At 51.2% G+C, this 13,539-nt stretch overlaps 1 protein-coding gene across 4 annotated transcripts; it reads right to left on the minus strand.

Annotated features, from left to right (window-relative positions):
- Positions 1-215: 215 nt before the first annotated feature.
- On the minus strand, positions 216-13,501 carry Gucd1 (guanylyl cyclase domain containing 1). Of its 4 annotated transcripts, none has more exons than XM_048451496.3 (6): positions 13,355-13,501; positions 5,511-5,595; positions 4,623-4,788; positions 3,445-3,581; positions 3,029-3,270; positions 216-2,444 (listed from the first exon to the last, which is right to left on the minus strand). In XM_048451496.3, the coding sequence occupies exons 2-6, from the start codon at positions 5,519-5,521 to the stop codon at positions 2,353-2,355; spliced, it is 648 nt and encodes a 215-aa protein (XP_048307453.1). In that variant the 5' UTR covers positions 5,522-5,595; positions 13,355-13,501; the 3' UTR covers positions 216-2,352. The 4 variants fall into 4 exon arrangements, with proteins under 4 accessions (XP_048307453.1, XP_048307451.1, XP_048307452.1 ...); XM_048451494.3 differs by lacking the exon at positions 13,355-13,501 and adding an exon at positions 12,802-12,995; XM_048451495.3 differs by lacking the exon at positions 13,355-13,501 and adding an exon at positions 12,802-12,982 and having other exon boundaries at positions 3,445-3,536.
- Between the last annotated feature and the right edge of the window lie 38 nt (positions 13,502-13,539).

Below are 13,539 nucleotides of genomic sequence, written 5' to 3' on the forward strand. Positions count from 1 at the left end.
TTCTGAAATGGATAGGTACCGTCTCTCCTTGTCCAGCATCAAGACCCGGTTGAGGCCTTGATGAAGGCAGAAAACGAAACTCCCCAGTGCCAGTTAAGACTAGATACGGCATCCCAAGGACCTGATTCCAAGCAGTCACAGCAACAATCAGGGGAGGCAGGAACTCCGCAGGTTAACACGGCTTCACAACAGCTGGACACAGGGGGCTACCACCATACAGTGAGAGTATTTATTGAGAATGGCTCATTACAAACAAAATATATTTATGTATAAAATCCTCTGCTAAGCAAAAGATCCCTCTCACCCTCCCGTGGCTAGAGTGAGCAACACCGTCTACAGTTTCCGTGTGGCCTTAAAGCCGACAGTGGCTGTCACATGCTGTGGCAAGTCTCTGATGTCAAGGCTTTCGTGACTAGTGCAATATAACAGAGTGCCTTGTGACCCCGCCTCTGTGAGCCTCCGCAGGCAGGTGATCTTGAAGACAGCAGCTCTCTGGTTGTTCTTAGAGACTGGTGGACTCTAACTTGTGCCTTACCCTGAGAAGCCATTATCTGGGTCCAGCGGCTGAGTATTTTTAAATGTCCTAGATGGTTAAGATATCCACCTTCTTTCCAGCCTTCTCTCCACCCTGGACGCTGAACTGTCGCCTGTTTGTTACAATGCAGATATTTAAACTTCTTATTCCTTTATAGTTTATGCATTTGTATTAATAAAGTATTTGTAAATAAAAAAAAAAAAGATATCCACCTTCTATGGAAGATCCCTTCTATGGAAGCCACCTCCCATAAGCACCCATGAGCCCATGTGCCATGCTTCATCCATCTAGTTGTGAAGGCTTCACTTCCTCCTATCAGCTAGTCTCAACAGTTACATCTGAACCTCTTCTGAGGACACCCATACCCAGAGCTGCTATGTGGTGCTCCTGAGCTTGGAGCCAGAGTTCCTTGGGGCCCTGGGTTACTCAGCATTAAGGCAACGGAAGTGAGACCAGACTAAAACCAGTGCTGGTCTCTGAAACCCAGAGGCTGCCTAGCCAACAGCATCTCCCTTCATACTGAGAAATAATGAGTGACTGGTCTGACTGCCCTTGTAAACACAGACCACCTCTGTCCCTCAAACTACCATGAGGGCCAGCTGGTGGTAGGAGAAGCAGCTACTGCCACGGCATGCCTTGAACACTCAAAAACCAAGGCCCCTGGAGCATGGGAACGGAGAGAGGCTGTTGGGGTCCCATGAGGAGTGGGCTTTCGAGTCTCTTTAGGATTGGCCCATTCGCTCATGTCTTTGGTGCAGCTTCACCACTCAGACTGCTGGCCAGGCCATGCCAGTCATCTTATCAAGAAGGAACTTGGACTGGCCTATCTGCCCTGTGTAAAGAGGCGCTAGTGGTTTCTAAGTACCTGTATCTACTGTAGTCTTACTCCCCACACAGTGGAAACTGTCAGTAAACAACATTCTTGCTACCAAGAACAACAACAACAAAAAGACAATCCAGCTCTAGTTGATGCCACCTGCCGTGCTACGTGACACTGGCATTGCCCTTCTTCAAGATGGAAGAGATCCAGTATTCGGTGCAAATGCTCCCAGTGTGAACACCGGGGTGGATGGGAAGCTGCTGCTGTGTTAGGCACATAGGCCCTCTAGCACCCACCCTCGAAAGTTCCCAGACTTAGAGGGCAGACGCTGCTGTGGGAAGTCAAGTTGGTGTCAGGAGGCCTCGTGAATGGAGAGGCTCTCTGGGGAGTCTCTTGTCAGAGCCCTCTACCTGGAACATTCTCTCTGCTGTCATCCATTCAGCCCCGCCCACTCCTAAAGACTTTCCATTCTATAGGAGGGTACCTAGAAGCTAAGAAGCTCTCAAAATCCCAGGGGTCAGACGGCCTCAGAGTGGCCATGAGGTATACTTATGCTGCACGGTAACAAGGCCTCGTAACCAGTCCCAGGGACCTGAGTCCATTGGAGGCAGGAGAGAGCAGTGATGTCATCCACCATGGCCCAGAGCCGCCGGCCTGGAAATGGATGTGCTTTCCCCAACCAAACAAGCTTCTCTCTCAGGTCCCTGCCTCTCTCCTTGTAAGTCAGACTTGAGGCCTTCCTCTGGGCAAGGCTGGAGTCAGACTTAAGGTCTTGAGAGATACTCCCCAAGATACTCCCCTTAGACGCTCTTGGGTTGTCTCCAGCAACAGAAGGTGTTTGGGATAAGTGGCATAATGACACCGGTGGACAAAGCAGTCACAGAGTTCCCAGAGGCTTTGTCAAGCAGCCCCAGCAGCCCCGGGTGTGGGAATCCTGAGTGGGTCTGGTTTGGGTAGGACTCAGGTTCTGAGGGCCTGGCATGCCAGGCTCCTGCTGTCAGCTGTCCAGGTAGACAAAGAGGATGTCCTCATCTGTGCCATAGCTGGTTCTGGCCTCCTCGAAGTTACTGGTGCTGGTGCTGCACATTCCTGCCAGGTGTGGGAAAGACAGAACCGGGTCAGTGGGCGACTGCATGGGGTTTGTGTTCTACCAGTCTTGCCATCTCCTGGCTTAACCCTTCCAACCCTAGGAAACCTTTCTTGCCTATTCTGGCCTTCTTGAATTAGTTCTTTCTTTTGACACCTTCTACTTTTTCTTAGTAGACAGAGAAAGTGAGGCCCAGAGAGAAGAAAAAGTATGTTAAATGTCTCAAGACACATAGATGGTCAGGGCAGTCCTTCTCCACACCACGGCCTGAGGACAGTGGGCAGTCTGGCAGGTTATCTAGTGTGTGCGCTGACTATCCCAGGAAGCCTAGTGCAGGGCTACAGCCTGTGGAACATGAGCTATTGCGGTGGGGACCCGAGCAGTAGACTCAGGCTAGTGTGTGCGGAGAGGAGGCTGGAGACCAGGGCAGGGGCAGGCTTGTTTGTATGACCAGAAGGCAAGCCCCGACAGAAAAACCCCAGAGGGGCACAGGCTTTGGAGAGAGAGAAATGGGCCACACCAGTCTGAAAAGGAGGAAGTTTGTGCTAACACAAGCCACCCTGGCCCACCTGCCCCCAGGACTCACGGTCAGCATAGGCCGGGTTGTTATAGAAGATGCAACCAGTAGCCCTGTTGTAGCCACGCAGAACGATGAAGTGGCCCTGGTAGTCAGGGGTGCGGCAGAAGCAGCGGTGGCCACTGGGAGTGAAGCAGCAATACTTGACAGGGCTGGAGCACAGGTCACAGTGCAGTACCCCGGAGTTCACCAACACGATGGCCACGTGGCCCTGCGCCAGGTGTGCTTGGATGTCCTGCACACTCACTGTGCTGTGGGCCAGGAGGGAGGTTGGCCAGTGCCAGTGGGCCCTTGTCCCCACCTTTGTACCCATCCCCAGTGGTAAGATACGTACTTGACTTGTCTGCCCTCTGCCCTGAACTCCCTGCAAGTGGTCATGTCCTGACTCGTCACTGTGACCCAGAAAATCTGGGTGAGAGGCTTACCATTTCTCCACTCGCACCTTGCAGGCCTTGGCTTGTGCAAAGAGCTGGTTCACCCGGGTCTCCTCAGTGTCAAAGTGCTTCCTGTAGAAGGACTGAAGCAAGGGCAGACTGGAGTAGCCACCCGGCCTGGATGCACACTCCCCATTCAGATGAGGCAAAGAGCAGGTTACAGAATAGCAGCATGAGGGGATGGGGGCCCTACCGACAGGGAGGTGGCTCTACCCAGCATGCCCAGGAAGAAGGCTGTGGCTGTCCCTGGCTGGAGTGTGGGCAGGGCCACGCAGAGGGTGAAAAGGATGCTCGGGAGCTGAGAGAGCAGAAGATTTGGATGAGCTCCCTGAGGAGGGCTGGTCAGGCTGCTCTCTGGTAGATGTGAGCAGTAGCCTAAAGCAGAGGAGCAAGGAGGGCAAGGGTGCCCTTCCAACCCCCGCCAGGATGGCTCAGTCACAGCCCAGGGTAGCCAAGCATGATTTATGAAAGAGACTCCGCTTGGTGCTGGGACCTCACGTGACCAGAGCCCCAGGAGGCAGGCCAAAGACATTCTGTTCTCAGGTCCCCTTTTTCTGTCTTAAGATTTAGTAGCCTTCTTTACCTGGCATGGAAGATTCAAAGAGGAATTAGGCTGACTGCCACTGGCTACCATGTGACAGTCCCTTTGCCAACAAGGCCAGCAGAGACGACCCTGCCAAGACTTGGTGCTTAGGCCAAGATCGCCTCAAGGGCAGGTAAGACTGGCTCTGGCTTTGCAAGGGGACGGAATACACCGGAGTGTTGGCATAGCCATTCACCATGGCATTATTTTTTTAGAGGGAATAAAAACCGACAGAAAAGCAGACAGACAATGCGTGTTTTTCTTCCAGAATACCAATTACCCTGGTAAGAACGAAGAAAATAAGCCAATGATAGTCGTGTAAATCAGAGTATAACTCCACAGCCTTTGACCTGTCCTATACTGCATAGAGAAAAATGCAGAAGGTCAGGATTCATTGTGCAAATGTTCCATGGAGCCTAGATCTCAGAGTCGTCTGTCTGTAGTCTATCTGCCACTGCCATTTGTCTCTCTACACCCATGCATTTGCTCGAGTGTCCGGGATTTGACCCTTCTCTCTTCTGGGATAACTGGGCGACCTATACCTCTGGTTTTCCGTGTGAAGAAGGCCCAGTGGGTAGCTGCTCACCTGGTTCTTGTAGCCCTTGTCAACACCCAGAGTCTGGGTACAGAAGCGGTGTCTCACACCAAAGTGGCGCATCAGGTAGGCCAGGTCGATAGTCCAGATGCTCCTGGTCAGCTGCAGCTCATGCAGGGCATTTTCAAACTCCCCATCGTCTAGCTGGCCCAGGTACCTGAAGGTAAGGGCAAAGAGATTAGCTTGTTCTTGAGGCAAAGCTAGACCAAGTCACCCTCCAATATGAGTGCCACAGCCACTGCCGGCACCTCTGACCCTCAGAGGTCTCCGTGCTTTATCATGAAGCCACCGTGGTAACTTTAGGGATCGGCAGCCTGGGACACTGTCTGGCCCCACAGTGAACGGCCTGGGTTTTGGTTCTTACATCTCTCATGGACTATGTGAACTCGGGGAAGTTTCTGCTCTCTCTGGCCTCACTGATTGCATATCTAAGAAGCCCTCGGATCACAGAAGTGGTTTTCAAAATTTCAGGCACTAAACGTTTTATTATGCTCCATCTTTTCCAGAACTCTAAGTATGTAAGATAGATACAGGAGAAATGATCTGGGTCTCCAGACAACCAACTAAAGACTCTTGTCCAAGGTGACAGTATTGGTCCTTTCTGGTTCAGACTATCAAGGTTCTATTATTTAGGTAGCATCCTGGTAGCCTGATAGCAGAGGGGTAGAAGACACAGTAAGCGCCCAACCTGAACACCTGTGAATTCCTTGGTCACCCCAAGCTCCCGGGAGTTCTTGTTCTGTTCATATTTAAACTATAATGGGCCCAGATGGAAACTGGGTCTTCTACAGCTTCAAACAAAGCCAACCATGCAGATATTAGATCCCATCCAGGCTACTTCCTGTTCATCCCCGAGTCACAGCAAGCGTGGACACTCACCGAAGCACCATCCTGGAGCAGGCCAGGCCACAGTCCCAGTGGTACAGTTGCTGGATGATGGGCACTGGCAGCTGCACAAAGTCCCCTGCAAAGGAACAAGACAAGTCTCATACTCTCTGCACAGTGCCCACTAGAAACACCACTATAGCCTCCGCTGAAACTCTGCTAGTCTTATCCCACCGGTACTCTCCCTAAACATCAGCCACAGCCAGTCAGCCCTACTCAGAACCTCCCGTGTGCTGGTCCCCATACTTTACGGCAGAACAGTACCAGCTGCTGCCTCAGCATGCTCGGGTTCTTTCACATCACCAGGGCCCACTCCAGGCAGCAGCAGCATCTGCCATGACACCTCACTTTCGGGGGAGGGGGACACACAAGGTCTTTGCACACAATTTCCTACATGCTTTTGACTTCCCATGAACTGACACCCACCCCTGGACCTCAACTCTTCTACAGTGCTGTGCTGTGTCCCAAGGGGTCTGTCTGGCTCTAAAGTTTCCAGAATGAGCAACAAGGGAAGACCTCAGCTAGGAAGAAGGAAATGTCACACAAGCTAGGTAAGTAGACTGCTCCTCCAGAATCTAGCTAGTATTGACCCTGGGCAAACCTATCAGTCTGTGTTCCAGGCTGTGAAGAGGAACAGAAAGGGCCACACCTAGGCATTCTGGTATCATTGGCTGATTGGAGGAGCTGCCTACTTCCTCTCACTGGATTGAGTTTTGCTATTCCTGAAGTAGGGGACTTGGTCTGATTTGGTCAACAGATTGGAAACTATTTTCCAAGAGCCTGGCACATGAAACAAGTAAGTAGCACAGCAAGGTCCTGTCCCAGTGCGACGCAAGGACAAACAGACAGACAGACAACTGACAGTTCAGGTGAAAAACACAATAGGTATGCCTCAGAGGACACAACACGGGTGAGGAACAGTACGCACTGAACTGAGGCCCCGAGGGGAGGACGAGCTGGCATGTGACCTGCAGCAGCTTAGCTCGTGAACATGCACAAAGTTCAGCCTAGCTGAGTATGGTAGCACAAACTTACAATCCCAAGACTTGGAGGCTAAGACAGGAGGGGCGTAAGGCCAGTCTGGGCTATAGAATGAGGCCTACATGCTCTTTCTCTCTTCTTCTTCTTCTTCTTCTTCTTCTTCTTCTTCTTCTTCTTCTTCTTCTTCTTCTTCTTCTTCTTCTCTCTCTCTCTCTCTCTCTCTCTCTCTCTCTCATACACACACACACACACACACACACACACACACACACACACACACTACAGGAGGGAGCGAGGGAAGGAAACACAGAGTTTAAGGAACCAGGAGGGACTTCTCTGTACTGGTCACCACTTCACTTACTCGACACATGAAAACCCAGTCCACTTGTATTCCTCTTTGAGGATTTCTGGGATCTCCCCTGGGCCAGGTGTCTAGCTCTGTACAAAGTCAGCCCAGGAGCCCACCTACCAGGTCAGCCCCTTTCCCATCACTCCTTCTGCCTGTGTTAGACAGGCATGCCATTCACTAGTCAGAGACTGTCCTGGCTCTTCTGACCTGGTGTCTGAGTTTAAACCTGTTGATCTCCCACGTCTTCAGGCACTGGTTGAAATGCCACTTTTCTATGGCTTTCCCTAACCCCAGGCAGGCCAGTCCTCATCTCTCCAGTAATCCCCCAGTAATCCTTTAAGCCTGAGTTCACCCTTAAGGTCACAGAATGCAGCCCTTAAATAGATCCTATCTGTAGCCTGCTGGACTGGGACTCCTGATTGTTCCTGGCCATTCACCTCCAGGTGTGCCTGTGGGAGGCAGGACGACAGGTGGCAAATAGCCACCTGACATTTCTGTGTCTGCTTCCTCCTCTGAAATGGGCCACCACTGAGGCAGCTCACAGAATGTGACAAGTAAATAGAGCAACAGTAGGCATAATGCTTTCATAGGAAATCACGTGAACCGCCTGCGCTGGGGCCCACCTCTGAACATAAGTCTTTCCTTTTGCCACTTTGTAAATTCAGTCTTGCCTGTCCCCCCACTTCCCAAATCCTATTCTTTCACCTGTCCCTGCACACAATAGCCAGAGGCATTTCATCTACAGTTTCTAATCTTTAAAGTACTTGAGATGGAGCTGGGTGTGTTGGCACACTCCTTTAATCCCGGCAATTGGGAAGCAGAAGCTGGCGGGGGGGGGGGGGGGGGGGGGGGGGGGGGGGGGGATCTCTCTGAGTTCAAGGCCAGCCTGGTCTACACAGAGAAAGTCCCAGGACTGCCAGGGCTACACAGAAAAACCCTGTCACAAAAACAAACAAACAAGTCCTTGAGATGGGCAGAGGGCTCAGTGGATAAAGAGCTCAAGCGTTTGAGGACCTGAGTTCAGATCCCCAGTACCCACGACCACCTGTAATCCCAGCAAGACAGAAAATCTCCAGAGCAAGTTGACTAGCCAGACTAGCAGAAACGACGAACTCAAAATTGAGTATGAAACCCTGCCTCAACATGTAAGGTGGAGAAGGTCATGAAGACACCTGATGTCAGCCCTGAATTTATGCACACACACATATAACACACATACACAAAATGTGTGAAAACGTGATAATAAATGACGTTCTCACTGCCCCCAATATGTACCATTTTTTGTTTGTTTGTTTTGTAACAAGGTCTTAGAAGGCCTGGGGAGTCCTCAAACTTGATAAGTAGCCAAAGGTGACATTGAACTTCTGATCCTTCCACCTCCACCTCCTAAGGGATTACAGGCATGTGCCACCTTGCCTAGTTTTATGTGGTGGTGGGGATGGAACCCAGGGCTTCCTCTGGGCAATCACTATACCAATTGAGCCACACCTCATCTTCAGCCTTCTACAAAAGCCTGCAGGTCCCGCCTTCATCTGTTCAGTTGTCCTATGAAGCCTGCAGTCTGAACTGTGCTGGAGCCATTTTTGCACATGCGGCACCCTAGGTCTGGAGCTCTTTTCTCTCTACTGTTCTTAGCATTTCAGCCTCGGTTCAAGACTCTTCAGGGCTTTTTTCTGACTGCATTTGATGGCTGAGAGGGGTGCTTCTTCCTGAGAGCCTGCTTGTTGTTGGGACCATTTGGAGTCCTGGCCTCCTGCTGCTCCCCCTGCTAGTGACCTTTACTTGGCCTTCTGATTTGAGCTGCTGAAAGCTGTGTCCAGCTCTGCTTCCCGAGCACGTGTTGCCTTGGCCTTGATTGAGCATCAGGCGATGAGGTTTTCACCTGTAGGCCCACCTGACTGTGTTGGGTATATAAGCCTCCGTGGTGCTATTCAATAAAGGACTTCTTTTCCCAGTGACTAGAGGTGTCTCTGTCTGTGCTGTCTCTGAGAGACTGTGTGTTTCAGACTCCAGCCCTTGCCAGGCTCGCGAGCGGTACGCGCAGACATGCGCGGTGCACTGCAGCTTGTTTCCCTCGGTGCTTAGCAAAAGTAACCCAAAAAGTTGCTGTAGCCTCACTAAGTCTCGAGCTTCCCGAAGAACAGTGACACTTGAGCCTGCATCCCTCATAACCAAAACTCACATTAAAACATAAACCCCACAGCGGTGGTGCAAGAAGTTGTTGGAGCTGAAGGAGCAGAACAAACTCCATTTTGAGAAAGAACTCCATTTTAGACAGGACCTAACTGGGCGGGGGGGGGGGGGGGGGGAGGACGCAGCCCAGCAAAGTCAAACATTCCCAATAAACTGCCTGCCCTGGTCAAAGTGACCCACCAGGGCATTCAGACAGCATCTGCTTGCTTCAAACGTCCCTGTAGGTATCTGATGAATTGCTGTTTTGAAATTCTTGTCTGCTGACAGTCACTGTTTTAAAACTCCCCTATATCCCAACAAACGAATTCAGAAGTTACTTTTACCCAATCTCAGAATGCTAAGGCCTGTGCCATTCTGCCTGCAGTTTTTCCCTTTAAAATCCCTTAACCTGAAGCCTCGGGGCCATTCTCCACCACCCCCTGCAGCAGTGTGTTAGATTACGTCTGAGTTAGGTAACTTGTAATCAATAAACCCCAATATTTGTATAAGATACTGGTTCTGTGGTAGTCTTGTTTGGGCGTCCTGTGGTGCGGGCACAACAGGTCTTGAGGGGCTAGAAGGATGGCGTAATAATTATGAGCACTGGCTGCTCTCCCAGTAGAGCTAGGTTCAGTTTCTAGCACCTACATGGTGGCTCATAACTAGGTGTAACTCCAGTTCTAGGGGGTCTCCAACATCCACTTCTGCACTCCAGAGTACACACAGGGTACACAGACAAACCCACAAGCAAAACACTCATACACACAAAATAAACAAATCTTTAATTAAGAAGTTGGGTCTTTAGGGAAGCGATTCAGTCATGAGGACTCTGAATCTGTGCCTTACAAAGGGTCAGGAAAAATAACTTAGGCTGTATCTTTCTACCTTGATGAAAGTAACTTTGGGGGAAAGGGTTAAATTTAGGTCACAACTTCAGGTTACATCATCATGTCTGGAAAGTCACAGTTGTAGGGGACAGCCAGTCATACCACATCCAAAATCAGGAGCAGATGGCAACAATACACGCATGCTTCTGCGTATCCCCTTCCCCGCTTCCTCAGGGAACAGAGCTGCCCGCTTTTAGGGTGAGTCTTCCCAGTTCAATAAACCCATTAAGAAAATACCTCACAGGCAGACCGACAGGCCAATCTGACCTAGACAATTCCTTAGTAAGTCTCCCTTCCCACATGGTTATCCATTATGTCAGGCTAACAATTAAAACTAAAAAGCTGGAGATGGCTCAGCCGCTAAAAAGTACCTGATGCTTTTGCAAAAGACCCAGGCACAGTTTAGTTCCAAACACACACACAGAGACTTACAGCTGTCTGTAACTCCAGTTCAAGGGCTTCCGATAGCCTATTCTAGCCCCTGAGGGCACCTGCATGGACATACATACAAACAAAACACTCAAGACCTATAAAATGTTATAAAGGAAATCTAAGAAAGAAGGAAGGAGGGGAGGGAGGGAGGGAGGGAAGGAGGGAGGGAGGGAAGAAAAAAAGCTAACAGTCATAGGTCTTTTTCTTTGTGTCCTTCTGATATTCTGCTATGCAAGGTCTCCCCCTTTCTTCCTGTCATGTGGGCAGATCTAGAGAGTTGTCTATAAGGAACAGATGGGTCTTGTACTGAACTTACCAGCACCCTCATCTTAGAATTCTCAGCCTCCAGAACTATGAGAAAATAAATTCCTTTTGTTTATAAATCATTCGGTTGTGCAAATGGACTAAGACACCAGGGAACTTGCTGGTCTTGTTTGCTGCTTCCTTGCCTAGTATCTGATGCTTCATAAATAACCCATCATTATACTTGAGGCTGGAGGTGTAGCATTATCAGGGACCTAGGTTCAATCCACAGTGCTACAAATTTTTTTTAAAAAAAAGCGGGAGGGGAGGAAAAAAGTCACACTGAAGAAACAATGAGCTATGTGATAGGCTCTGGGCAAACTAAGGGGATGTAAACCTCGGTCTCCAGAGACTCCTATTCTCAAACAGTTCTCCCACAATAAGCTAGTGGAAAACTCTCTGCACTATCAAGATGGGTGTCTTCCCTTTCCAGAACCCTCACTGAGGCTGTAAATGGCCCTTCTGCTCTGATCTACTCAGGCTGATTTCCACCCAGCTTTTGTTTTTATCTAACCAATGATCTGGGCACGTGGCATCTCATCTCTGACACCCAAATGCTCTGCTCCCCCCCTCTCCTCCTCCTACTCCACAACCTGCTCATAGAGAGGGCATCTGCCTTTTCCCTAGTCAGCCTGAGAACTCTAACAGGCAGGTAGGGCCAAGGTTGCATTTGGCTCTTCCCAGCCTTTACCCACAGCTGGCATTCAGATACGCTGTTGAATAAGTCTGTTTGTTTGTTTAAAGCTCTACCCCTTCAAATGCCTACATGTCACTACAGTGCCCATGAGTCTAGGCTTCCAGATCACAACCCTCTGTTGGAGACTCCCTCATTCTGTGGCCTACGCTCAGGCTCTAAGTAGCTGGGCCATGCCTTCTCGTACACTGTTAGAAAATGTGGGCTATAGGACAGATGCTCTTCAGGGTCCTAAGAGACTCAGCCGTCCCTCATCTTTCACTCAGCCTTAAAATCCCTAGATTCGGAGGCCTCATGGGGCAACTATTCCTGCTTGGCTATCCTGATCTTGGCACAGGCCAGATGTTTTCTGGAGGTAGGTGATAAGTGTAGGCGAGGTCTCGGCGGCGTTTGTCCAGATAACAGCTTTAGCATCCAGAGCCCAAGACTGCTGTTGATATTGATGCCTAAAGACAAGACACGACCTGACCCTACCTGAGAGCTAGGGTCTGCTGAGGTCGGCAGGCTGTCACTAGAGAAGGAAGGCTGTCAACTCTCCCGGGACGCTTTATCCCTCTCAGTCTCAGTCTGCTCAACTTAAAAAGTACAAATGACAGCAGCAGCCTGCTTCCGCGGGATTTATAAAACTAATACTCCATGGTCTATAAACACTTTACCGCTCTATCTACCTTTTGGCGCCCTGCACAAGCGAGCCACTATCTGCAGAGGCTAAGAAAGGGAAGCGATTTTGTCCAAGTTCACAGATAAGTGGAGGAGTAAAAATGTATTTCCCAGGAGAGGTCTAAGTCCTGCTCCAGGCCACAATCGGAAGGAATTTCCCTGAACGTGCTATTACTCTCCAACTGGCACTAAAGGGGCTGGGTCCCAAACCCCTCGGCCCCTCCCAAGAGATGGCACCTCGCCGGAACAGTTTATTAATATCAACTCTTGCGCCTCAAGCAGAGCTCCACCATAACTGCCAGGTTTCCCCACTTCTTGAGCAAGCAAAGGGGCCCGGGTTTCCTCAGGGCGGAGGGAACCAGAGACCAGTAAGTAGTAAGACAAAAGCGCAGCATTTGGGAAGTCAGAGAAAAAAGCCCTTCCCTTTGCTGAGGGTTCTCAGGCCGTTATTTCCCCCTTCCGAGCCCCAGGCTTTCCACGGTTCCCCCTGAGAACAAGATCACGCAACATGGTTCAAGCAGGACTAGTCGTTTCTGGGGAAGGTAGTACTTTGCCCCTTGTACTTTGCCACTTGACTGCTCTCGGAACTCCCCGAGGTTCCAGCCCCGGGAGACTCAGAAACAACCAGAAGTGGAGGACGGGAGCTGAGAAGGAATAGTCACCTAGCTAAGGTCCACCAGAAGCTTCCACGCTAGGCTGAAGCCGCAGAAGGCCCAAGGTCGAGCGGCCAGACCCTGCCCAGCTCTAGGGCGGAGTCCCACCCACGGTTCCCCCGGTGAGGGCAAGGCCCGTTTGAGAGGCACTGACCGGGCTCGAGCGGCTGCCCCGCTGCCTCTGCCTCCGTCCTCATGACCCGGGTGGCGCAGGGCGCCCATGGCCCCGGCCTGGAGCTGATGGCAGCTGCGACTTCTGCTGGGCAGCAAGCGCGGCCACTGTGGGAAGAGATCCGCCGCCGCCAACGCCGCTGTCGCCGCCTCCGCGGTTCGGAGAGCGGTAGGCGGGGGCTAGACCACCTCAAACCACGCCTCGTCCCTTCCAGGTTTGGGATCTGGAAACCCGCCCTTTGCCTAGGCCGCGCCTCTTCCCTTCCGCCCACTTCTCTCCCATAAAGAGAAGACCCGTGGGGCTGCCCCTTCCCCGGAAGCCCCGCCCCTAGAGCCCCGCCCCCAAGGCCCTTTCGTAGCGACGTGGGCTCCTCCCAAAACTCCCTCCGCTTGGCTTGCTCCTTTGCAGCCTCAGGGTTTAGCCCCGGCGACTCGCATTGTCTCATCGGAACTCCAGAGAATCCTCTCCCTACTCCCTTTAGGTCTTATCCATACCATGAATAATAAGAGTTCCCCACGCTCAGTGCGCCCCTTACCTGATGGCGACCAGATCCAAAGCTTAACTTCCTAGTCCAAAGCCGCACTTCCTGTCGCCCCAGAGCATTGGGCTCAAGCCTCGATCCCTCCCAGTCCGTCCTTGTACTGTGTAAGTGCGGGTCCCTATGTCCCTTTCTGGGCTCGAGGATTGATGTTTCCGACCGTCCCCGGGTCCTCTCCAGTG

Source organism: Myodes glareolus, chromosome 18 (assembly GCF_982192425.1).
Source record: "Myodes glareolus chromosome 18, mMyoGla1.1, whole genome shotgun sequence".
In the NCBI taxonomy this organism is placed as follows: domain Eukaryota; kingdom Metazoa; phylum Chordata; class Mammalia; order Rodentia; family Cricetidae; genus Myodes; species Myodes glareolus.